General features: G+C 37.5%; 2 protein-coding genes across 4 annotated transcripts in view; one reads left to right on the top strand and one right to left on the bottom strand.

Annotated features, from left to right (window-relative positions):
* Nucleotides 1-27,761, top strand: part of LOC148951208 (SID1 transmembrane family member 1-like) — a 129,592-nt gene that overhangs the window by 4,953 nt on the left and 96,878 nt on the right. The window lies entirely within an intron of this gene.
* On the bottom strand, nt 2,351-2,983 carry LOC148951209 (uncharacterized). The gene has a single exon (XM_089091028.1). It carries the CDS (start codon nt 2,981-2,983, stop codon nt 2,351-2,353), a length of 633 nt encoding a protein of 210 aa, XP_088947154.1.

Genomic DNA, 27,761 nt, shown 5'->3' with positions numbered 1-27,761 from the left:
GCTGCGGAGTGGCAACAGAGGGTCGTAAGGGGGGCTGGATTTCTCATCTTTCTGCTCTTGTATCGGTTGGACTAGACAGAGTGGTATAGTCTTCAACAGTCTCGCGTAAATGCCTCCTGCTGCGGCGGTTTCTTATCTTGCTCGTCATTTCGATTGTATACAACCTTGGTTGCTCTGACTTCTTGATAACAGTCACCTTTTCCCAGTTACCGTTTTCAACCTGGAGTCTCACAGACTGGCAAACTTGCAAGTCTTTTTGGTTTTTGGTGCGACTGTCATAATAGAATTTCTGGCTTGCCCTTTCTTTTTCTCTGAAGCACTGGAATTCCGCGTAGGGGATGCTTCTTGGTCTGAGGTGCTCAGCGGTGCATGGTAGGGTAGACCTCAGATTCCTACTCATAAGAAGCTGAGCTGGAGACGCCATGCCATCTATCAGTGTATTCTTATATTCGAGCAAGCCAAGCAACAATTCTTCTTTAGAATTGCGAGTTTTCTTAATCAGGGCTTTTGCAATTCCGACAGCTCTTTCTGCAAGGCCATTTGAGTGTGGGTGGTATAGGCTAGAAGTCAGTATCTTTATGCCCCAGTCCTCTCCAAATTTATTAAATGTTTCGGTGCTAAATTGGGGTCCATTATCTGTTGTCATAAAGTGTGGAATGCCATGTCTTGCAAAGTGGCACTTCAGGTAATCTCTTACATGGACAGATAGTGCAGTTAGGCCCAGATAGTTGATTTCGATGAATCTACTGTAGTAGTCAACTGTTACCATGTGAAACTCGTTGTTCTCGTAGAAGAGGTTGACTCCCACGTGTTCCCAAGGGTATGTAGGGATCTCATGCTGCAGAAGTGGCTCTTTTGTGTTGGATCTTTAATAGGTACAGCAAGCATCACATTTTTGATGAATTCCTCGACAGAACGGTTCATGCCAGGCCAGTACACTATGGAGCAGGCTCTTTGCTTTGTTTTATCCGTGCCGAGGTGTGAGGCATGGAGATTGGTCAAGATTGATTTCTGCAGGGTCTGTGGTATGACCAACCGATCATCTTTCATTATGATGTCTTCTACCACAGTTAGTTGGTCTCTGACGAACCAGAATTTGGCTGCTGCAGCTAGAATCTGGCTCCTGGTTGCTGTACAGTTGTTTTCAATGCATTCCCGCACGGCGGTAAGCTCTGGATCAAGGTAGGTTTCTTGTATTAACTGTGAAAGCTTTTCACTGCTGATTGGAAGTAATCTCCTCACTGAGTGGACGTGGCATTCGAGGTTGGTCTGCATTTCTTGGTCTTTTGTATCAATATGTAAGCGGGAGAGAGTGTCAGCTAGGGGAATGTCTTTGGCTGGTCGGAATTTGATGTTGTAGTTGTATTGCTGGATCTGGAAGAGCATCCTTTGTAACCTTGGGGATGATTTGCTGATGGGTCTGTTTAGGAGTGTTTCTAGTGGCTTGTGATCGGTGATGATGGTAAATGGACGTCCATACAGGTATTGATGGGAATGGCGACAGCCAAACACTATCGCGTAGAGCTCCTTCTCAATTTGGGAGTATTTCTTCCCGGTATCAGTCAGTGATTTAGATGCGAATGATACTACTGAGGACTTCTGAATCAGCGCCACTCCCAAACCGGACATTGAAGCGTCAACTTGCAACTCGACGGACTGTTCAGCAGGCTCAAAGAATGCCACGTTTTGGCAAATGGAATCTTTAATCTTTTGGAGAATGGTTTCATGTGTTGCCGTCCACTCAAAAAGTTCTTGTTTTCCAAGGTTTTTGAAGAGGCTCGTTCAGGCTGGATAGGTTGGGTATGTAGCGAGACAGATAATTCATCATACCTAGGAGCGTATGTAGCTGCTCGTGACTAGTTGGGGAAGGCATTTCTCGGTTGGCTCGGACCTTGTTCGTGTCAGGGTGTATTCCTTTGTCAGACAATATGTCACAGAAGTAAGGGATGGCAGTGACCTTTAGGATGCACTTGTCCTTATTGAATTTAACACCCTTTTCTCTGGCTCGAATGAGGGTGTTTCTGAGGGTTTTGTAGTGCTCAGCATCAGATGCTCCAGATACAATCATATCATCTACAATGACTGAAAATCTTTCACGTGCTTTGAAAGCCTCTTCCATCCGCCTCTAAAACTCGTCTTGTGCTAAGACTAGACCGAAAGGCATTCTTTTGAACTTATAACGGCCATATGGCGCATTGAATGTGGTAAGTTTGGCTGATTTGGGTTCAAGGCACAGTGACCAGTACCCATGCCTTGCGTCAAGCTTTGAGAATGATGTAGCACCAGTTTGTTTCTGCACGGCTTCTTCAAATTTGGGCATGGGGTGTTGAGGTCGTTTTATGGCCTTGTTTTAGTCGTGGGGGTCGATACACACTCGAAGTTTACCATTCGCTTTTTGTACCACTACTGCAGAGTTTACCCACTCCGTGGGCTTGGTCACTTTTTCTATAATTCCCAGCATTTCTATTTTACCGAGTTCCTCTTTGAACTGCGATTTGATTGCTAGGGGTATCCGCTTTACGGGCTGGATAGAGGGATGTGCTTCTTCTTTTAGTTGTATTTTGCATTCTCCTTCTAGCTTTCCAACCCCTTCAAACAGATCATCGAATTCTGCAAACAGTTCATTGAATTTGTCTTGTTTGTCTTGCACAGTGAGGATCAACTTGATTAGATTTATCTTTTGGCTTGCAGCAAATCCAAGTATTAGTGTGGGCGCTGTCTCGACAACATAGAAGTCTATGGATTGTTCTTTACTGCCCTTGTAGGAGCATCGGATCTGGATTGTTCCCAGTATTGGAATCTTTCGTCCACAGAAACTTGTAAGGATGTTGTTTGTGGGTTGAATCTTGACAGCTGGTGTGAGTTTTGCTGCATGCTGTCGAGTGATAATGCTTGCTTGAGCTCCAGTGTCGATTTTGAAACGCACGTGGAGCTGGTTCTGGAGACACACAATAGCGTATGGCTGATTGTCACTGTTATTCATCAGAACTTCATGGATGAACAGTTCGTCATTGCCTGTGTTGCTGCCTTGGGGGTCGATGTTGTTTATGTTTTTTGTAGCACTCCGACAAACACGGGCAAAGTGGTTGGATTTCCCACATTTGCTGCAAACTTTGCCTTTTGCCGGGCAATTATGACTTGGGCTTTATTCGTCCCCACAAAAATAGCACTCTGAATTTAAAGGCCTTGACTGCATCTGCCCGTTAGAGCGCCTTGAGTTTCTCCTGATGGCATCGATTTCTTGCTTTATTGGTACACTGTTGTTAGTGGGTTCTGCCAACATTGTTCTAATTTGTGCCTGGGTCTCTGTATATGCACGTGCTATTTGTACCAACTCACATAAGGTAAGGTCTGGTCCTGAGTGCTGAAGCTTTTCTCGGATTTTTTCAGATTTAGTTCCACAGATAAGTCTATCTCGCACCATTTCATCACTGATTGTCACTGGGTATGCACAGTCATGCACCAAGATCTTTAACTGAGTCACATACTGTTCAATCGTCTCTCCGTCCAACTGGTCACGCTTGTGAAAGACATAGCGAGAAAAGATAGCATTTGCCTTTGGATTAAAATGTTTGTCACACTTTGATAGGTAGGTTTTGATTTTGTCTTTTTCTGCTTCTGCGAGCGTCCAAGTACTTAAAATGTCTCTTCCCTTCTCCCCCAGCCAGATGAGGAGATAGGCACATTGCACATTTTCACTCTTTCCGCTCAAAGGGCCATTGAACATCAGTTGGGTGTGGTTTTTGAACCTCGACCATGCTTCCTTGAGGTTGGGACCGTCCCAATTCAGCTCAGGACAGGGACTTCCAGCATCCATCATGACACCATGTAATCTTTTTTGAAGCCAAGTATTATGTTGGGCAATTTAATATAAAACCCAGGTCACAACCTGTAAACAAAAACATATATAAGAAAAGAGAAACACTTAATACTAGAGAATTTGACAAGTATATAAATTTTGACATGGTTACTACAAGATATTTGCAAAAGAAATAAATCAATTTATAGAAACCATTATCTACATTTGAATTTGACTAAAGGAACATTTTTAGTGCACCTGGTATTCCACTACATTAAACAAGAATTTTTGACACTTGGAACCTAGTTTCAACAATGTAAAATTTTTTTGCCATTTTAATTTAATTTTATTGAGAAAAAGATAATGTTACTAGAATTCAGATAAAATCAGATGAATCTTGATGCATTGGTGCTAATCCTAACTCTTTTTTTGCAATACGTAACCGAGTAACAGCAGTTTGAACATTGCATACCCAAAAAATTGTCAGGAGCTCCTTTCTTGTCAAAAACAGGAAACTGATTGAATTAAATGTTCTTTTCTTATCTGGGTGTACTGGATATTGTGTCAATATTTCCTATCGTTGAAATAAAAAAATGACTTCAAGAGATGGCGCTCTAAGTCATGACTAAGCAGAGTTATTATGTTTTAAAGGAAAATTTTGAGAGGGGTTCCAAATTTGCACTGTTGAATCATTGGTACCTTTACCCTAGTTTAGCTAGGAAGAAGGTGCTGTTCCTGGTATAGATCTATGAGCAGTCCACCACATAAGGAGACATATTAAGAAAACAATTCTTACTTCATAATATGCATAATAATCCTTAGTTAATATATTTTGCAGCAAGAGAACCTTTATCTTCACTTCTTTCCTCGTTTTTTTTTTTTGTAAGAAATTCATGAATTTCTTAGAACCTATATATTAACAGAGTATATACTCCCCCCCCCCCCCTAATTCGCAAATATATACCCAGAATTGCATTCTCAATCCAAATGTAACCTTCATTTGCATGACAAATGAACTTTATCCCCACGCCAAAATACATACAAATCAGGATATATATTTGCACATCATGTGGGTGGGGTAAAGTTCATTTGTGTGGGAAGTTGATCGTGTTAAGAGTTCTTCCATGGATAATTTCTCCCTGGAAAATTACCCCATGAAAAATTTCTCTCATGGAAATCCCCCTGCCATGAAAAAATCCCCTAGACAATGTAAACCCAGTTTAAAATTTCTGCTGGAAAATTTTCCAGGAACAACTCCACATCCATAATTGAGACAGCAAAGAGACGTTACGAAGAATGTTACGACGTTAAATAATGACCATCGTATCGATATTTTGACTGACGACTTCTCACGATTCGAACTGGACTTATTAGGAGTTCCAGAAACTCATATCCCAGGGGTAGGAAGCCTGAAATTAGGTGATATAGAATTTGTTTACTCAGGCAAGAAGCATGGGGTACATAGACAGGGAGTAGGGCTCATGACGAATAACGAAGCTGCTAAGTCGTGTTTAGGCTGGGAAGGTATTAATAATAGAATACTAATTGCTCATTTTATGACTAAAAAGTTCAGGGTATCAGTTATAGCAGTATATGCCCCTTTAGAACCGACTGACGTAGATACTAGTAACTCAAATGAATTTTACTTACAGTTACAGGAGCAAATAGACAGGGTCCCAGGTAGAAATAGGATGTTTTTACTAGGGGATTTTAACGCCCAGGTCGGTAGAAATAGGGATAGATGGTATCCTAGCCTAGGTAAATTTTGGTGTAGGAAAAGAATACAGTAATGGATACAGACTTTTGCAATTTTGTAGGTAATACAATATAGTTATAACCAATACGGTGTTTGGTCATGAAATGGTTCATAAGTTAATATGGTACTCACGTGATGATAAGACAGTAAACCTTATTTATTATGCTATAGTAAACCCAAGACTGGCAGGATCGATACAGGATACTAGGGTATATAGGAGTGCTGTTATTGATGTTAAAAGTAAAGATCACCAACTAGTAGTGTCAAGGGTTAATTTAAAGCTCAAATTTCAGAAGGGTAACTACCTCCCGGGAAGTTCTGATGTTGGTAGACTTCAGGATAAGAAGTTGAGAGAAACTTTCCAGGAACAGCTGAATACTAAACTTGAGAGTTTAAAATTTGATAATGTGGAAGATGGTTGGAATAATTTTAGAAAAATAATTTGTGAAGTTGCTGAAGGTATCGTAGGGAAGTAAGCTAGGACATAAACTAAGAATATTAGTGAAAAAGCTTTATGTTTAATAGAAAGGAGAAAGGACTTGTACAAGAATTATCTGAGTGATTGATCATATGAAAATAAAAGCAATGTAAAGAAAGTAGAGAAAGCATTAAAATATGAACTAATGAGGTGTGAAGTAGAGGCCATGGATAAAATTGCCGAGGATCTGGAAGATGCAGCTAGACGGCATAATAGTAAAATATTATGCTGGTAAGTCAACAAATTGAGAGGGAGTAGTCAATCCAGACACGGCCCAGTTAAAGACAGGAATGGGGCCACACTTATCGATAAGGTAAGAATTAAAGAGAGATGGGCAGAACATCTTGAGAATTTGCTAAACCGAGATAGAGTTGCAGGAAAAGATATAGAGGAAAATGAAAAAGTTTGTGATACCTTGGATGTGAAGTAAGATTTGAAGTAAGATTTGATGAGGAAGAATTAGCGACAGTACTAGAAGGATTAAAAAATAATAAGGCCCCAGGTGCTGATAGGGTGGTAAATGAGTTTCTTAAATATGGTGGCTCTGGGGTTAGAAATAAGTTACTGAAGATTATGAATATGATTTTTGAAAAAGGGGAAGTACAATAGTAACCATATACACAGTATCAATCCTATGCCTGAGGCATGAATATGTGTGCAGTTTCAACTGTACATGCCTTAGCATACGGGTTTCTGTCTCAACACTTATTTTCTGGGCCAAAGCTATCATGTACTTTCACACCAACAAACCTGGGGCATGAATATGTGTGCAATTTCAACGATACATGCGTTACCAAGAACAGGCATCAATTGATACAGAGGGTACAAGAAATGTAGGACATGTTTTTTTAGGTTCGATTGCCGAAACTATGGATCGTCAAATTGCGTATTCAGAGATGGTCACTTTGTAAAAATACTAGTTTTGGGCCCGGAGGCCTTATAATCATGTTTTTTCAGTATAAATTAAGATGCAATTAGTTTTTCTAGAATAGTTGAAAGAACAGCTTGAAAAGATAACCTTTTATTGTTAAATTTATTCATTTTCAAATGGAATCTTGGAATCTTAAAGAATTTTGGTAAGTGGATATATATATATTATTTCTTTTTATTCAAGACTTTTTTCCTATAGTTACCTATTAGCTGTCTATCATCTGGGTTTCGCATAGAAGGCGAACTCCTGTAATTACCTGACGCAAACCTTTTCTTTAAATCCATTCTGATATGTAAAAGCCATTAGGTCTTCTTGGTCTTATAATTGGAGGTACATGTCGAGGGGGCCCATTTAATCTAATAACTTAGTGTATGTGTTTTAATGTGTTGGGTGAGCTTTGGTTTTGGGGAGGTGGGGACGCTACCCCCATTAAAATTCTGAATAAATATCAAACGAGGCTAATAGTCAAAATTGTGTTTTCTTTTTTTTCTTTATGCATCGTATTTAAAAATATGTTTTATGATAGCCATTCAGATATAAGCTATTCGGCTTAAAATGCTTCTTAAGTACTTTACAGAAATATATCATTTTTAAGACTAAAATTGAACATTACGCCTCCTTTAAATATAAACAATATCGTTAATATATTGGGGGGTGAGCTGTGGTTTTGGGGAGGTGGGGATGCTACCCCCCATCAAAATTCTGAATAAATATCACCCGAAGGTAATAGTCAAAATTTTGTTTTTCTTTTTTTTCTTTATGTATTGTATTTAAAAATATGTTTTATGATAGCCATACAGATATAGGCTATTCGGCTTAAAATGCTTCTTAAGAACTTTACAGAAATATTTAATTTTTAAGACTAAAATTGAACAATACGCCTCCTTTAAATATAAACAATATCGTTAATGTATTGGGGGGTGAGCTTTGGTTTTGGGGAGGCGGGGACGCTACCCCCATTTAAATTCTGAATATATATCACACGAAGTTAATATTCAAAATTGTGTTTATCTTTTTTTTTTATGTATCGTATTTAAAAATATGTTTTATGATAGCCATACGAATATAGGCTATTCGGCTTAAAATGCTTCTTAAGTACAATGCAGAAATATCTCATTTTTAAGACTAAAATTGAACAATGCGACTCCTTTAAATAAAAACAATATTTTTTTTTTTTTTTTGGGGGGGGGGGCGGGGGGGCGCTCTCCCCCCATTAAAATTCTGAATAAATATCAAACGACGCTAATAGTCAAAATTGTGTGTTTTTTTTTCTTATGAGTTTAAGCCTATATCCGTATAAGTTGCCTAGCGAAAAAACTGAAAATTAATTTTTATTCCAGGAGATTGATGCTCAAAGTCTGCCTGACCAAAAGCGTTCAAAGTTAGATGCCGGCTCTGATAGCACTGACACGAACCTAATTAGATCTTTGAACTTAAGGAAGGAAAGTGTAATCTGCTTTGTGCCTCCTTCAGATAGACAGATCACTTCTAATGAGTTATCTGCAATTTCTAACGTAAGTGCATTTATCAGATAGTTTTGTGTAATTGCGGCTGGGTAGGAAATAGGCATTTAAAAAAAAAAACAAAAAACTATTCTCATTCTACATTAATGAAAATTCAAATAACCCCATATTTTTCATTAAGATTTATAACGCAATTACAATTTCACTTTGCAAATTCCTTTTTTTAACAAGTTAATTATCGTTTAACTCTTACATTTCGCGCCTTGATTAATCAGAGATGGCATCAATATACCAAAGTTAAAAAATAATACATTACATGACAAAACCCAATCTAGTAAATTTTCTGTTTAACTTGCCGGGAAGTATTTAACTTACACCTTTGGGATCAGCATGCTTCTTCACGACTTTGCCAAATCAGATACAGGAGGCCTCTAGAAGTCACAAGCTTTGCATACGAATACCCACCTTTGATTGTTGTTTCTTGTAAACGAGACGTATATTTTGCAAAGGAATTTAAAGAAAATAGGTATTTCTCATTCGCGCGTTTCTTAAAAAACTATCATCAAAGCTATAGTTTTACAATTACGAGACAAGAAGGGGTAGATATTCTGAAACTATTATTATAATAATTTCGTAAATCATTTCTTTCTATGCTTGTGGTCAATAGACTCTTTCAAGATTGACATGTAAATAATGCACTATGTAGCAACCCCTGTTCTAAGGCACTTGTCGTGAAATCTGTGCATATTTCATTTGCAATCTTAATGAAGCAAACTCAATGAGACGAACGTCATTTGCTCCGTTAGTAATTTTTAATCGGCTAGTTGGTTGCGCATGTTTATTTACTCATGGGGTAATTGATGTAAGAGAGGGGGATGGGGAAAAAAAAAGCTTATTTATATAGTGTTTTAACTAAAATATATGACTTTTGGTACTTATTTAGTAGCCGGTAAACATGTGACTAGAAGCACATTGAAATGCTGTACGAAAAAAATGGGTTATCGCTTCTTAGTGAGGTATTGACAACTCTGTGACAGAATATTCTTTATCATACTTTCTTTTATTTCATTGGCATTAGCCAAACTTGACGTCTTGTGTGTTTATCAACTACTAAATAAGTACCGGGATTTTATCTAGTCAAATATTCTCTGTGAAATCAATATTGCTAAAATGGTGAAATATGAAATTGGTTAAGTTGTCTGCAGGTACTTTATATGATTGAAGTGGACAATTATTTAGCCAATATAATGCTAGCAGAAAAGTAAGTTTTGACAGGGTGAAAAATTGTAATAGTTTTTGACTTTATAAAATATTTGATATTGCACATGGAAAATAAACCCTGTTTTTATAGATTAACATCGGCGAATGATTGGCAACATCGACATCAACTCAAGAGCCACTTATTTGCAATGAACCTTAGACAATCCTTAAATTACCACCAATGGACTTTAGAGATTCTTTAGTTGTTGAAGACATGCAATGGCAAAGGGGGTTCTTAAATAATTGTTTTGGGGAATTAGTTAATCTAGAGGATTTAACCCTTTCGGGACCGACGGGATTTACAGGTCCTGGCTGAATAAAAGCTGGATTTGGCATCTAGGATTGAAAATAATGAGATATTATAGATGCTGTTCAATACTCCTTTCAGAGACGATTAGATTAATACGTCATTCACCTGTAAAAATTGAATACAAATTGCGCGAAATAATCAGTAAATTTGTCATTCGTATCAAAGTTAGACAGGGAAATGTCTTATTTTGCAATTAAGCATTTTGGTTGTTGTGATATAGGTAGGTAAATGCGATTTTTTTTCCGCATTTAATAAAAACTGATTTTTAGTGTGTGTGACATAAAATCGGGTCATTTTTCCTAGGTTTGGGATAAAAGAACTATATTGTTCTGGGACCACAAGGTCCCGTCAGTCAGTAACAGTACTTAATGAGTGAAGTGTCTTTTTGATCTATTTTTGCGCAATTAGTGGCATAAGATCATTTAAAACTAGCTAATATATAGCAAGATACCTGAGCAATAGTAGATGGGGCAGAGGGGAATGCACCATGCATTTGTCTGTCCCCTTAGATCAGTGGTGGATCCAGTTTTTTTTTAGGGGGGGGGGCACAAAATAGGTTGATACGACAGACTGGCTGTCGCATTAGGAGCAAGTTTAATTACCGCAAACCGGCGTTAATTAAGTAAAGTGCAAGCCTTCAGACCATTTGAGCGGAGCGCGCGCACCCCTCTCCTGGAGCCGTCACCGCTTTAGATTTTATTGTTACCTTTTTTGTATCTTCTTGGAAAAATTACCTTTTTTGGCATTTCAGTTCTTAGAAATATATTGAGCCCCTTTTCCCTCCTCAATTTTCATGAGTCTGCCATTTTGCAGGAGAGTCCTTTGCTTAGAAAGTCCTATTTTTTGTTTTATAATTCATTAATGTCGCTTATAATAACGTTTTTGTCTTTATTATTATTTCCCCTATATTATTACGTTGTTTACTGCTGCACTTTTTATATTTATTCATTATTTCTTTATTTTTAGTGTTTAGGTATATTTACATATTATTATTTATTAAGCTTATTTTTTTATATTAATATTTCCCTGTATATTTCTCTATCTTATTAATGTCATTTATTAATCTTATTTCTTAAAATCAATTTACAATATCATGCATTACCTTACCTTAATTGTTGTGTACATTATTACAAGGGTTTCTTACCTTGTACAAGATAGACTAGTGGAACCTGTATGCATCCCTTGTGTTTAGTTACATAATGTCTTTTTTCAGAACATGAAGAAGAAAATAGCCCCAGAAAATCTTTCAACTTTACTAGACGAATTGCCTTGTGACTATGACTCGGACACAGAATTAGAGTCAGATTGCGACCTCTTCGATGATCAAGGCGTCTTGCCTGAGTCTGGCCTCAGCATTGAAGTGCTGGATGCAGTTTTAATACCAGAGATTGGTTCTGAAGGACGAAAAAGTAATACAGCAGCACCTAACTCCAAATTGCTCCCAAACAGCCGAGCTCAAACCATACCACTGGCCATTCCAGTTGGTACTAAGTTTGATAGGAGCCCTGCAAAACTTACCATAAGAGCTGTTAGATCTTCAGCTGTCACATCTACCTCTTCTATTGCCATGAAAACTGCAAACGAAAATTCTTCTTTCGATATGCTTTTACCCAAATGGAAGAAACGAATTTTGGCAGCCCCAACTATAGGAACGTTTTCGGAAGAAAGTGGACCAAAATGTGACTTTTTTGATGATTGTAGCACACCAACAGACTTCTTCCTTCGGTTGTGGAACAGGAAGTTACTAGATCAGACTGTTGAGCAAACTAACCTGTACTCCCAGCAAAAGATAGATAAATTAGCTTCTGCCAAGATCTTCAAGACCTTAACTGTGACTGAACTCTTGGGTTTCCTAGGCATCAACATAATCATGTCATACCATACAGTCCCAGACATGAAAATGTACCGGGAGAGCTCTGACGATGTACAGGTCCCAGCTATATGTAAGAGCATGACTAGAAACAGATTTTGCCAAATTCGACGATTTATCCATCTCAATGACAACCATGCAATACCCGAAGGGTGTAAGGACAAGCTATTCAAGATTCGACCGTTGATTGAAAAGCTGAACACATAGTTCTCAGGTGCTTGAATGAGGCAGAGGCTCTCTCAGTTGATGAGAGTATGATATTATTTAAGGGTAGATTCAGTATGAAGCAATATAACCCTATGAAACCCATAAACCGAAGATATAAAATCTGGTGCATTGCATGTATGTCTGGCTACATTTACAGATTTGAAATCTATCAAGGAAAGAAAGAAGAATCATGCGTACAGGCGCAATTGGGATTGGGAGGGAGAGTAGTTGTCGAATTAACTGCTCCCCTCGCGTACAAACACGACATGGTGTATATTGACAATTATTTCACGACAATTGAATTATTGCGCTACTTGAAAAAAAAAAGGTATTCGTATGTGTGGGATAAAAAGTAACAAAAGAAATCACTTACATAAGCTTACATAGTACGCTAAGAAGGATAGAGGAAATTCAGATTAGCGAGTTTCTCAGCAAGAAATTGCTGCATTGAAGTGGAGAGACAATAAAAGTGTCTTTTTGGCGTCCAATTGGCACTCAACTGAGATGACGACAATTACTAGGAACAAAAAGGATAGAACCAAATTGACCTTATCTTGTCCAAAATTGGTCAGCGATTATAACAAATACATGGGAGGAGTCGATCAGGCTGACATGTTGCGTGGAATTCACGGATACAATCGAAAGTGCTATAAGTGGTGGCATAGGTTGTTCTTTGGTCTCTTGGATATGACCATCACAAACGCTTATGCTTCTTATAAAGTAATGAAGCCTGAATGGGAAAAAATCCCACTGATAGACTTTAGAAGAAGATTAGCCAGAGGCCTAATACAGTTATCCTTGAAGCCACCTATTGAAACGACAAGGGGACGCCCTCGTTACGGATCTCCTGTAGTGACTGCTAAAAATCAGAACATGAAAAGAAGGAAGGGAGCTTTCAGTGTACCGGATGATGTTCGTCTAGGGAATGTTGGAACACATTTACCAGTCTGGTCAGCTGAACGCTCCACGTCTCGTTGTGAAATCTGCGCAAGTAAAAAGAAGGAATCTCGTCCAAACAGTTATTGTCGATCTTGTGGGGTTTTTCTATGCTGCAACAAGGAAAAAATCTGCTTTCTTGAGTATCACACAAAGTAAAGTTAAAATGTTTGAATAAATATTAATTTTGGATGATAAGCTGTTGTAAAGCATCATTCTTTTAATAAAATAATAATTTTCAGCAAATGTGTTTTCGGTAGCTAATAGACTGACGGGATCTGGAGATCCCATTTCGCTGTGGAATGAATGGTAAGAAATGGGTGTTTGGAAAAATATCTAAAAATAATAAAAAAATAGTGTCAACAAGTTCCGAACTGAAAAAAAAAATATTTGTCATCAAAAAATAAATGCGGTCCTGAAAGGGTTAAGTTGCGATATAGATATGGTTGAGGACCCGGAATGGACAAACATGTTTAAAAACGAATATTTGTGGGATAGGCCAACAAGTGCATCTAAACCGGGTTCTCATGCTAATAGTCATAATCAAATTCAATCACCAGACAATACAGGCTGGCTAGATCAGCTTTCCCCAAACACAGTGGAATGTATACTCAATGAATTGGGTGATTTTGCCCCACGCATCACTAATGCAATTGAAGAGACAGGGGTTGACGATAGTAGTAGTGAAACATTACCCCCACCAGCATTTATACTACCAGCTTTTTTCCTATCTAACTCTGCCTTGCACCATACTAATGTCTATAGCGCAAATTTCGGTGACCCCTTTAATTCCTTAATGTCTGGGGATATAGTAACAGACCCTCTGGCTATTACTCACTCCTATGTTAACAAGATTCGAGCCCTTCTTGAACAACAGATGCGGGTGTGGGGAGGGAGGGACAGTTTAAAAGTCTCAATAGCACTAAAAATATATTTTTCAAATGAGAATGCGAGCGAATTCTATTCAAAATACTTGCACACATGAATGTAGGCGATTCAGCCACAGTTGGCAAATTATGAGGAGCTTTTTTTAGATTGGGTAAGCAGCAGTGTGAATAAAATAGATAATTACAATGAGGGGGGTAGTTGGTCAGTTGTTTTATTTATTGAGAGTTTAAGCGTTAACATTTGCAGGTTTAAAAAGGATTTTATTTTAAGAGGTGGACATGGGGGGGGAGGGCTATTGAATTAAAATATCATTCAGATTTAGAGGGTTGTAAAGGAATAGAATGAATTTGTTTCGATACGAGGCTACAGTGTTTAAAGTATGCATTTTTGATTGCCGCTTTTTGACTCCTATTAAAGGATGCTTCTAAGAAAAACCTGGACAAATTAGTAGCTAATGGGGATGGGTCAAAGTTTCCTAAAGTAAATTTCAATTGTTTAAATGATCAATTTCCGGTAACTTGAAAGGGAATAGACATTTTTGAGCGGGCTAATGCACATTTAAAGATTGGTGTTATGTTGTTACAGTATGAAACATAATTTGAGAAGGGCCAGCGCTGTTATAAAAGGGGGTAATATTTCCAGTGTGTGCTCCATCCATTGAGTCATTGAACCACTGGGCCTGGCTTCTATGCATGCGACCCTCAGAGCTTGATTCAATAGGACGTTTTAATCCAATTACGGATATTAGTAGGGGTTTAAGTGAAGGTAAACATCGGGGGGGTGTATGCTATTATTGTCCAATATGCCTCAAGATTGCGTAGTAATTTAAAACTAAAGCATCATATGAAACACTGTAAACGTCATGGATACCAGGCTGTGGAAACAGTTTGCGGAGATAGGGTGATCTTACGTTTTAAGGACTTTCAGAACACGCTCCTGCAGAGCAATAGGATCCTTTTATACTGCGAAGCGAAACTCACAGACGTTTACGATTCGTCAAATCCAAATCGTGTTAAAATACATGAAGCCATAAGGGTCTCTTACGCACACGCACAAAGAGACTCCAGTAATACCATGCTAGTGCTGGATGTAGTTGAGTCGTTTGGGGGTGAAGACTGCATGCGGTCTGCATTGACCAGTCTAATTAAAACAGCGAATGGTGCAATTTCGCGCCTTCGTTAAACAAACTATCCTATGGTCCTATCACCAGATGACAGATTGGCCATTGAAAATCGTAAAATATGTTTGGTTTGCAAGGGGGAATTTGATGATGGTATTGGGAATGGGGGCAAGAGGAAGGTGATTGACCATGATCATTTATGGCAGGAAATTACGTCGGGAGGGAGTAGCTTTAGAGGGGTTGCACATCAATCGTGCAATTTAAACTTGAGTCAGCAATATTTTGCACCGGTTTTTACACAAAATTCCAATTACGATTTAAAGCTTATTTTACCGGTGGTGGCCCGCATGGACAAGGGAGGAGTTGTAGATAACGCATGGATATATGGTTCTTTTTCTTATAATATCATACCCAAATCATGGGAGAAGCTACTGCTGCTAAAATCCCTTTGGAAAAAAATTGACAATGGTAACACGTGCCTGAATAAAATCTGTTTTTAGACTCTTTCAGTTTCTTCCCTAAGTCCTTTGGTCAATTGATTCAGGTACAGAAGAGTGGCAATTTTGATAGCTTCCCCCTCCTTAAACAGCGCTTCCTCAATGATGAAATGTATGATTTATTAACGTGTAAGGGCATATATGCATATGATTACTACACATCTGCCTTGAGGGTAGATGAGATATCATTACCGCCTATAGAAGCATTCTTCAATTCTCTTATGGACCATCAATGAACCACTGGCGACTATGAATTTGCCAAGAGAGTTTGGGCAAAGGGTGGGTGAAAAAATGGGTGGGATTATTGTAAACTGTACTTGGCCAGTGATGTACTGATTCTTCTGGAAATTTTGTGTAAAAACAGGGATAAAATCTATGGGGAATTTGGGTTGGATCTAGGGTATTATTTTTCCACTCCTCATCTGGAGATGGACTTGATTCTTAAAATCAACAAAGAAAAAATAGGTCTGATCGCCCAAGTGGATCAGCATATCTTTGTAGAGAGATCAATGAGGGTGGGTATGTTTTTCATGGGGGCCGTATCACAGCACACCGATGAAAAGTCAGATGCATTTCTTTTGGATATGAATTCCCTACACCCGTCGGCAATGTCTCACTACTGTTTGCCGTATTTAAATTACGAATGGGTTAACGATCCATGTGCTACGAATTTCCTCCACATTGCGATCGTTGAGGAGAATGGGGCCTGGGGATGGTTCATTTAAATTAACGGTGTTGTACTCATGGAAATCCATGACTCGGTAAAAGACTTCCGTTCAAAAGTTTTCCCATGTATAAATAGGCCGGTGGGTTGGGATTCTGAGTCCCTACAATTTATCTTTAGTAGAGGATGGGAGTATGCACTGGGTGCCTTCAAAGCAAAAACTTATTGCTGACCTCAGCCCGAAGCAGAATATCGTTGTAAATCATGGGCTATAGAGATGGATTGTGTTCAATGGTTTCAAAGTCACAAAGAATCATAGAGCCCTCCATTTTGATCAAAAGCCCCATATGAAAACTTTTATTGACACTTTTGTCAGTTATCATTCAGAAGCGAAAACGAAGGTTGAAAAAAAGTCTGTAAACTCATTTTAAACTCAACCTTCGGTAAAATGTGCAAAATCCTACAAAACAGAACTCACTTATGCATTGTAACCAATCCCAAAAATTGTCCACGAATCTTTGCGGATCCAAACTTCACATCGTTCAATATCATAGTCTCTGATATGGTGCTCCTACATCGTAAGAAAAGAAACCTCATTTTAAATAAAAATATTGCAGCTGGGAGTGCAATAACGGAAATATAAAAAAACTCATGTTATCATTTTATTATAATGTATGCAAGGTACAATGTCTAATTGAGGAACAAGTTCAAGTGTAATATGGGGACACTGATTCAGTCCTCCTAAAATTTAAAACTGGAAATTTGTTGAATGATTTGGAAAATAGAGAGTACATTAGCTAACGAATGGACTGCGCCAACTGGAATGAATCCTTCTATCCAGAGCTAGTGAAACGCCAGGCCCCAAATCAATTGTTATTGTTAAAATCTGAAACGGGAAGCGATCTGATATCCAGTGGTGTGTTCCTGGGCCGAAGTTATACTGTGTAGAAACGCACAACAAGGATATCAAACAAGTTTGCAAGGGGGTGCCTACACACTTTGTAAAAAATCATTTCAATATGAATGTTTATTGAAACTGTGTGGAAAGTAGTTTAGTCCCAAGAGGGAAAGTCATGGTGATTCGCTCTTTACAATTTAAAAACTACACAGTTAGAGTTGAGAAAAACGCCATGTCGGCCATATCAGACAAATTTTATGTACTTTAAGATGGTGTGAAGGTAGTACCCCATGGTCCCTATTTAATTTCAGACCGAGTTGAATGTGTATTGTATAGAAAACAACTCGGTCTGGGAAAATTAACTTAAATTCTTTAATAGTGCAAGGTGGGTGTTTAAATTTTTTTTAATTAATAAATTTTCAATGTTTGTGTGTGTGTTTGTGGATGGCAGAGCAGTTATTTCTTCATAATTTCCAGTATACATAGTTATTTAATGTCTTCGGCCCGGCCCCCGGCCCGCCGCAGCGGGTCCGCCCGCCTTCCGGCCGCCGCAGCGGCCGCCTTGGCCTTCAGCCGCTGCAGCAGCCGCCCCCGGGGGTGGGGGATCCCAATGTATTTTTTGTAAATAAAAAATGTGATATTATGTTAAGTTTATTGTTTAATAAAAAAAAAATTCCTAGTGTATCTAAAATAAATGTTGTAATTTTTTGTTATAAATAAATAAATAAAAAAAAGTGATATTATTTTAAGTGTATTTCCTAGTGCCTATTTCTAATAAATGTTGTTTATGTTTTTGTTATAAATAACTAAAAAAAAATTATATGTATTTTTCTTGCTTAATGTGCTTTTTTCTAATTGCATTATTTGTAAAGTGCTGCTTTTATGATAGTAATAAAAGAAAATATGATTCTTTATTGATTTTGTTCTTCTTCTCATTATTAACTGGAACGGCGTGGTAATAGTGAAATTCTTTAATCATTAGACATCTATAGTTTACAGTTAGTTGTGGGTGAGCTTTTGAAGGGAACTGCAATATGCATCAATTTAAAGCACAATTCATATCTTTTTACGTGGTCCATCAGTGTCAGGCAAAACGGCACTCTTAACTAAAATAATTAAAAACTGTGATGAAATATTTATGGAAAAGCCCAAAAAAATCTACTATTGCTACAGTATTTGGCAGGAGTCATACGATAAAATAAAAGTAATTGCTATATCGGTCGTGCAGATACAATTCGTACAGGGACTTGACGTTTTCGAGATTATTGAATCAAACTCTTGTTATATTATTGACGATTTTGCTGAATCCATTGCACGATTTTCCCGGAAAATGATACAATTGTTTACTGTTCACTCTCATCATGAACAGATTTCTGTTACTCTAGTTCTACACAATCTCTTTCATCAGAGCAGATGTATGTGAAGATTTGCTTTGAACTGCACCCACTATATCACCTATAGATTCTTTCAAGAATCTTGCTTGGTACTGACTTTCAATAAACAAAAATAACCCGGTGTTCTAAAATGTTTATTATTATCTACAACAATTCATATAGTAATCTTTAAAGCTATATTCTACTAGGTATCAATCAAAATACACCCGAGGATTTACGTGTAGTCACTGATATTTTTAACAATGAAATCACAGTATATCTCCCCGTGAACAGTAAAAAAGGCTATAAGTTGGCATCATGACACTGGAGAAACTACAGTAAAATTGACATTTATTTTCCGTTCTAAGCACTTCAAAACCCCCAATTAGGAAAGCCATACTCCAAAATGGTATTGACAACGATTTCATCAATCTAATATCTGAACTTTGTTTAAATTTAACCGAGGGCAATTTTCAACTGCCAGAACTAGTTAAGAAACTGGCAAAGCAACACCGTTCCACTGTATGTGCATTGGCCTGCAAAAAGAAAGAAATTTTTTTAAAGAAAACGTCTTCTTCAAGCGGGCGGTAGCTTTTTTTCACTTCTACTGCCAATAATTGCAGGACTTGTAAACAGTTTTCTCTAGATGGCTAAACCCTATAAATAGACACCAATAGAACTCGCTCTCAAACCCGTGGAACACTTTGAGAACAATCTGAGTAAATTTATTGACAATGAGAATACTGACGATTATAAGAAACTGCTATTACTTCAAGATGCATTTCACCAACTGGACAAACATAAGCCCTATCGTGCAAGAGCCAGTGGCAATGTGAGTGTCATTGATCACAAAAAAGAACCATCTCCTCGGGATTCTTCTGCTATCGCTAATGCTGCTGGACCACGAATAAAGAAGGAGGAATTGGATTCAATAGTGTTGAGCATTGGAAATATAACGCCACACTCATATGTTGAACAAATTAAACGACTCATAACATATTTCATGGAAAATGGTCAAAATCATATTAAAGTTGATAGAAGTTGGAAAGGAATTATAATTCAAGGCAAGAGCTATAGTCTACTTGATTTAATCTATGATATGGCTACAAATCGTAAAGGACTTTTATTATTTGACACTCATCTATACAACTTTCTAAATACATTGAACTTTCCCAAAAGTTTTATTAGCAATAGGCAAAGTTTAAAAAAAATAAATGAACACAGTCCTTCCTCGTCAAAAACTTTAAAACACAAAGAAGAAAAAGAAGAGAGAAGAAAATTTTAAATCAATCTTGGAAAATACTAGCACACCTAGTGGAAACATTGATTTGACGATGAGGAAGAGGAGTACACAGCTGATAGCCAGACAATAGCGAAGACGTATTGATATCAACTCAACGTCACCACCACCACCACCCGCTAGTATTTAAAAGGGTAATGGACGTTACACTACATGTTTGCATTCAAAATGTTTAAAGTACTGGAACATGTTTATGAAAATGCTGGCGCAGATGGAAGTTTAAGTTCCCCCATCACTCTTTCCGAAGCCACTGGTGTTCACACTAAAAGTTTACAAGACTATCTTCAAAATAAAACATATTACACTCTGCATAGAAATCACAGGCTACGTGCTAATCATTATCGAAAAACTAAAGCCTTTTTCCCCCTACATATAGTGAAAGCAGATCTCTTAACTCTTGATGAGATTCAACGGCGTCACAATACACCGTACAAGTACATACTACTTGCAATCAGTGTTTTTAGTCGCTATGCGTATGCCAATCCATTGCGGTCAAAGAGAGGTGTTGAAGTTGCTCAGGCTATAGAAGGTATTCTCGAGCGTATATAGAATATAGAAGATTCATATAAAAAAATTCAAACGGATCGCGGTATTGAATTTGTTAATCCACATGTTGAAAAAGTACTAATGAAATATAATACAATACTCTCTCATAATCATAGTCTTATAAAGGCTGCATTGGCCGAACGATTGATAAGAACTATTCGACTTTTAATTTCAAGATATTGTACATTGAAAAATACACCTGCTTTTATTCATGCTTTAGATAAAATCATGTTGATTTGTAATCAACGACTTCATCGATCGCTGTTTTACTCAACCTCTAGTGAACTTCATCATTATGATCTTGATGCATTTGCTACTTTTCTTAAAAAATATTCCAGTTAAATGGTGTTCAAGAAAAAAATTATTGTTGGAGATAATGCTCAAATTAAAGGAGCAACTAATCTTTTTGAAAAGGGTAGTTACTTGTGGTCCCCTGAACTTTTTAAAGTGGCAAAAATCTTAGACACCAAACCCAATACTTATCGTCTGCGAGATACCAAAGATACAGAGATTCTCGGCGGCTTTTATGAATATGAACTACAAAAAGTTAAAAATAATAGTGAAATCTATCAAATTTAAAAGATATTTAAGACTCGTACTCACAGGGGCAAGAAACAGTTACTTGTTCGTTGGCTAGCATATAACTCTGATTTTGATTCTTGGATCGGTGTCGAAGAAATTAACAATGTCCAATCATTTTTATGTTATATTTATGCCAACATCTCCGACCCACGCTACTATGACTTGAATAAAACAAGTGATTTTGGGCCAAAACTCTTTACCTCTATCATATTCGACGGCGCGTATGAAGTGGCTCTTGTCCACTGTATTCTCAAAAATGCCCATGATATCCTGAGAAAGGATCGCAAATATGATATAAAAATCAGACCCCATGATTGGCCACCAACCCTTAGCGAACAACTTAAAATTCAAAAGATCAGTTGGTTGGATTATCCATATGTTGAATTACGAGGAACTCACCTATATGAATTATTTATGTCGTTCTATCAATAAAAGAGTATCCGCTCGTAAAAAAGGAGCCTTTCATTTCAACTATTCAAAAGAAGAGGGAAGGATATACATTAGCTCACCCATTTCCAGTGAAAAGGTTATTCTCAATGATAATCTAAAAGATGTTCTTGGCTTTAAACTAAATATAATCAGTGGTAAAAGTGCTGGAAGTACTAATGTTATTTTTGCTGAGCATCCACCAGCCTCCTCCTCGGACACTTTTATATTTCTCTATGCCTCATTTGTTGAAACATCCAGAGTTGGCAATAGCAATGTCCCTCTCTTACGAGTTCTTGGGCGAAAAACCAATCAAGATCATATTCATCATTACAATATAAAGCACCTTCACTATATCCCCGTAAACACTTAATATCTGGAAATCTTTCAGTTAACACTAACAACTGAATTAGGTCATCCTCTAGTAAAATCAAAAGGTTTGGTTGTGATTACTTGTCATTTTCTACCAATCGTCACCGCCCAGAATGAACAATAGAGGAATTTCTATTGTCTCTCCTGATATCAACTGCTATATTGGCATTCTGGGTCCACTTCAAATATGTCATGTGTTGGAGTATTACTAAGGGCGTTCTACAATGTGGTCATTTGGTCATGGTTGTTAGTCTGTTAGGCTATTTTGTTCTCCACGATAGCTTGCGAGAAAAATATTTTGTACCTGCTGCTCCAAATTTTGCTGCCTCAACACTACAGGACTCGGGGTTGGATAAAAATTTCAACGAGAGTGTTAAAGAAAATATTAGATCTTCAGCAAGAACCGTTGGCGAGAGATTAAAATCTCAGCAAAATGGGAAGGGGTTAAAAAGGGTGCGTGGTCATCATTCACTCATCAGTCTCTACCCAGGCGGGAAGCGAAGGACATCAAAAACAACTTTGAGTAATAAAAGGAAGAAGACTAATAATAATAATAAGAAGAAAAAGATTGTTAGATGAAGGAAGGATTTTTTCTCTTAAGATAACCTATCTCCCCCGCAAAGAATCGCATCCATAAATCAGCTCCTCATTGAATCTATTCAATGCTGAAAATTTTGATGTCAGTGTCAAGTATGGCTACTATGAACAATTTCATCCTCAACAACCCCTGTCGGAAAATATACACTTTCAGATATTTTCCAATGAAGATTATTTCATTGATTTATCATCAACATTTATTGATTTTAATGTTGTAATGAAGAAAAAGTTACAAAATACAATTCCTAGTGCTACTGATGGCCTATTCAATGAAAATAGTATCCTGAATAACTTGTTGAAACGATTTAATGTTTTTATTCATGGAACATCGGCGAGAACTAGAAACAATTTATCAAAATATACAAGCTACATACAATTTATGATGATGAACCCAAAGGCATATAAAGAGTTGAGAGGACAGTCTTTGGGCTATGAATATCGATCATGTGTTGATACTGATGGTGAGTTAACTGCTGCAGTGATCCAGGAGTATCATCTAGTTGGAAAATTAAATCATGAGATATTCGATATATGCCAATGGTTGCCTCCCAATGTCAAGATTGACATAAAGTTGCAACTAACTCCATCGAATTACAATTTGAGAAAAACACTTGCTGCAGCACCTGATGCAAATGTCATCACCTCAGAAATTCTTCATGTTTTAAAACAATAGGTTATGAGCTCTATTAAATTGGCTGTGGAAAAGATAAGTGCTAATGGTAACACCGTGAAACTTCTTGTCCCCCATACGATCACAAATCAATATCACATTACTTCTGGCTCTCGCAGTTATACTGATTCATCATTTATCAATGGAGAAATCCCATCAAAACTCGCTTTGGCCTTTGTGAAGAGTGCTAGTACCGTTGGGTCCTGGACTGCACCCCCCCCCCCATGGTTTTAATTTTTTGGTCTATCTAGCCTTGTGTTTAAAGTGATTGGAATCCGACTGTACACTCTATCATTTGATAAAAAATCCTACAGAACTCTGTATGAGTTTACCATGCAATCCCTAGATCATGATTCAAAACTATTTGAAAATTGAATAACCGATTCAATGTTTTCAGAAAATCATGATGTAATTGTTTTGAACCTGTCTGGCACCCATGATATGAGCAAAGTACGAACGGGGAATGTACGTTTAGAGTGCACCTTTGCCATTGCCGACTGAGCGTATCACGCTAATATCATTGAGTCAATTTGGAACCTATTGGGAAATGACACTCGGCGGCAGTATTCTACCAAACCCAGCTACTACAACACAAATCAAATAATCAGCGTATTTAGTATGGATTTATACGTGTCCCATTACAATTCCTATTTCATACCACTGGACTTCAATAGCAACAGTCCATGTGTTAACAACTCTCTAATTGTTGTTAATACCAGTACATCGACTTTGAAGACAAGCCATTGGCTATGGATCTTTCAAAGAGCGAAAAATATCGGATTATTTGATGCTCTTGGCCTATCATATAAATTCTACACTCCACACATCAACAACTTTATTGAGAGCAGTGGGAAAACTATTATTCAAAATCAGAGGAGAGTACAGGATTTAACGACTAAGAACTGCGGCTGTCATGCACTACTCTTTTTCATGTTCAGATATCGTGGCTATACCTACGATCAGTTTCTCAGCATTTACGTTGACTTTCCTCGATTGAACGACTTCCTAGTGGAATATATACTTTCAAACGTGTTTAATATTGATTGTAGTGCCCTACGAGTAAAATGTTCTAAAAGTGTATGTAAACTTGTTTATTAATAAAAATAATGTATATAGATGTTGAAAACGACTTTTCTACTCTTTAGATTTCTTCTTCTACAACATATAGGTTTTTGTCGAGAACAACTAATGCTGGTAGATCATCTGAATTCACTGTATACTGATTCTGATGTGCTGCAATGTCAGGGTCACATTTTCTACAATATAATGTAACTTCACTCTTATCATATCTCTTTGTATAGTCAATGATACTATTCTCATTCATTTTGTAAAATTCGCATGTTTCAATTTGCTTATTTGAAGCAATGTCACATACAGTGTCGTCAAGTGGCGAATCACATTCCGTAACAGCCAAATAGAAAACAGTAGGCTTATAATCATAGTAGCCATTGTCTTCACAACGATGACGTAGAAATCAAATTCTTTTGTTTTTCCAACAGTTGAAGCTTAGACCTGGCTCCTCCTCCCAGAACAATCTGAAGCCACGACGATACCAATCTCTTAGCAATAAACTAAAATTACGTTTAGGATTTTTCCCAGTCATACCAGGATATGTATTCTCCCACTGATTACATTTATCATAGTGGCAATTAGAACATAGGTGTCCTCTAGGATGAGAGTCACATACTTCTTCAAGACAGGACTTACAACCTTTAAATTATACGGCATATCCTATATGCAATTTACACGGGTTGCATAATCTGCAATTTTCATCATACTCATCAATCATTGTACAAGTCTAACATGATGACCAGCTGCCCAGTGTACACATGCCTAGTGGACATGCATAGAACATTTTTTCATGTGTTGACACCAAATTAAAACTGAGCTACGATCAACAAATTGAGTGGGATAGAAAGAGAGAGGAGTAAATCCTCCTTGAACAACATCTTTCTCGTGAAAAAAGTCTTAAATTTCTAAGCTAGTGTGTGTTTAAAAGCAAATCCACATTATAATTTTGTCTTATCGCGATGAATATGTCAGTAAATTGGGTAAATGCCTTTTGACCACGACGTAAAGGCTTCATGGAATAGTTTAATGACGGAAAATCAGTTTTCATTATATCAACAAGCATTCCCAGAGAAAATATCTTTCTTTGATCTGATAACTCCAGAAAATCATTATCTAGAATCAAACGCTTTTCCATAAACACTAGATTCCTTATGATTTTCTCCTTCTCAAATCTATCCATTTTTTAGAGTCCTAACACTCTCACAACCAACTTTAGACTAACCAGGATTCTTTTTTCTACTTTAAAAATATACGCTAACCTACTATACAAAGAAAAATATCTTCGATTTAGAAATAATTTTATTTAGTATAATTAAAACAATAATAATCACTGATTCAATTTATTTTCCTCGATTTATTTCACTAGTGTATCTAATGCAGCTTGAAGTCTATTTATATGCACAGTGTTCAGTTTCGCTGCAAAGCATAATTGCTCCTCCAATTTAAATTTGCTCAATGATATCACTGTAATGAGTGGTACACTCATTTTAGTGGTACAATGAAAATGAGTGGTACACTCATTTTCTTTGCTAATATCGTGTCAAATAATAATAAACTGCTCTCTCTCTGAATTCAAGTCTCTTACTAATATGAACTATAATGAAAATCACTTCTTATATTTTAATCCGATTACTATACTAATCAAGTTATCGGTTATGGAGTACCCTATGTATCCACTCTCTCTGATTGACCCAGAAAATAGGTGTTGCCTCAGAAACCCGTCTGCTAAGGCATATACCCTTTGTTGTAATAGATGACTGACCCTGGTAATCCACGTACCGGTGAAACTGCAAACATATCCATGCCTCAGGCGTAGGATTGATGCTGTGTACATGCTTACTACTAAGTACCTAACGATTTTAGGAAAACCTTAATTAAGCCACTTTATAAGAAAGGTGATAAAAGTGAGTATGGTAATTATCGAGGCATTAGTCTGGTCTCTGCATGTAGCAAATTACTTAGTAGTATGATACTTTTTAGACTGACAGGTGTTGTAGACAAAGTTTTAAGAGATGAAAAGTGCGGTTTTAGAAAAGGTTGAGGATGCGTCGACCAAATTTGCACTCTTAAATTAATAATTGAGATGTGCCTGAGTTGTCAAACACCTTTGGTCCTCAGTTTCATAGATTATGAGCAAGCGTTCGATTGTGTTGATAGAAGAGCTTTAGCAAAAGTTTTATCCTTGTATGGTATACCAGGGAAATACATTAAAGTGATTAGTGTTGTGTACGAGAAAAACACTGCTGCAGCTAAGGTAGAAAATGAGGTTAGCAGTTGGTTTTGTATTAAATCAGGAGTTAAGCAGGGTCGTATTCTGGCCCCCTTTATATGGATTATTTTGATAGAATTTGTCTTAAGGAGGACAGGAAAGGCAATGGGAGACCACAGAATCAAATGGGGAGGAAAAAGTCTCCTGGACTTAGATTATGCTGATGTTTAAGCATCCTAGAGGAGAGTGTGAGCAAAATGAATGAACTTTTATAGGTTTGCGAGTTCAGGTTGCTAGACTAGGTTTGAAAATTAATGTGAAGAAGACTAAGTCACTAAGGCTAGGAATAAGTGAAGATGAATAGGTGACTATGGGTAATGAAAAGAGTGATCAAGTGGGCAGCTTCACTTACCTTGGTAGTATTATTAGTAAAGATGGTGGGAGCAGTGAAGATTTTAAAAGTAGAATAGCCAAGGCTCAGGCTGTTTTTTTTCACAGTTAAAAAAAGTTTGGAAGAATAGGAAGAGACGTCTGCAAACCAAGATTAGAATATTAGTAGCTACAATGATGACAGTAGTCAAATATAGTTCTGAAGCATTGGCGCTTCGAAAAGCGGATGAAGATTTGCTAGATGTTTCCCATGGAAATTGCTTAAGGATTGTTCTGGGTACCTGGCTGACTGACCGTATTTCAAACAATAGGCTGTACGAAAAATTGGGTTCAATCCCGCTCTCTTGGGCTATAATGAAAGAAAGGTTGAGGTGGCTAGGCCACGTTGTGCGGATGAAGGATGACAGATTGCTGAAGATTGTTCTTTTCGGGCAACCGTCTAGGGCTAAATGGAAAGCAGGTCGCCCTCGTCTGGGTTGGGAGGATATCATAAAAAAAGATCTAAAGGAAATGGGAACTTCATGGGAGGGTGTAAATAGGGAGGCTTTGAATAGATTGAGATGGAAGAGGAGCGTGCGTAGCTGTGTTGGCCTTATGCGGGTTGGTGCTTCGGTGAGTTGTTAGTAGTAGTAGTAGTTGAACAAAATGGGTGTCTCAAAATTTTGATTGGATGTGTTTAGGGAAAAGGTAGACGTGAGAGGGGGTTAGTTCGCCTCTAATCACATTCAACTATTACAAAGACCACTAGCCCTTTCAGTTTCATATTTAAAGAGTCCTTTTCGAAGTTCTTACAACGAAACTATCTATAAGAACTTCTTGTGCCCTCAGAAAACACTTTACAACCCTTGCCCTGAGGAATACTAGAGCAGTGTTATGCTCAAAACATTATTTATATCTGGAAATAAGCTACGTTGAAGAAAACGACTGTCTTAAAGTTTTGATTGGATGTGTTTTTGGGAAATGCTGGGCGTGGAAGGGGTGTTAGTTGCCATTCGATCAATTTTGACTCTTAAAAAGGGCACTAGAACTCTCGATTTAAAATCAAATGAGTCCCCTTTGAAGTTTATGCGACGGCCCCTTCCATATGAAGTGCCTCTGGGGAAAAAAATTAATAAAACATTGGAGCCGTATGGCCTTTAAGTAGGAAT

This window comes from Artemia sp. Qi Xiang Cuo, chromosome 6 (genome assembly GCF_049724085.1).
Source record: "Artemia sp. Qi Xiang Cuo chromosome 6, ASM4972408v1, whole genome shotgun sequence".
NCBI classification, from domain to species: Eukaryota; Metazoa; Arthropoda; class Branchiopoda; order Anostraca; family Artemiidae; genus Artemia; species Artemia sp. Qi Xiang Cuo.
Note: the sequence above shows the minus strand (reverse complement) of the source record. Positions and strands in the feature narration are given on the sequence as shown.

What these genes read in the sequence shown, in the direction of transcription:
- LOC148951209 (XM_089091028.1), bottom strand. Translation starts at nt 2,983, where the DNA reads ATGAATAACAGTGACAATCAGCCATACGCTATTGTGTGTCTCCAGAAC.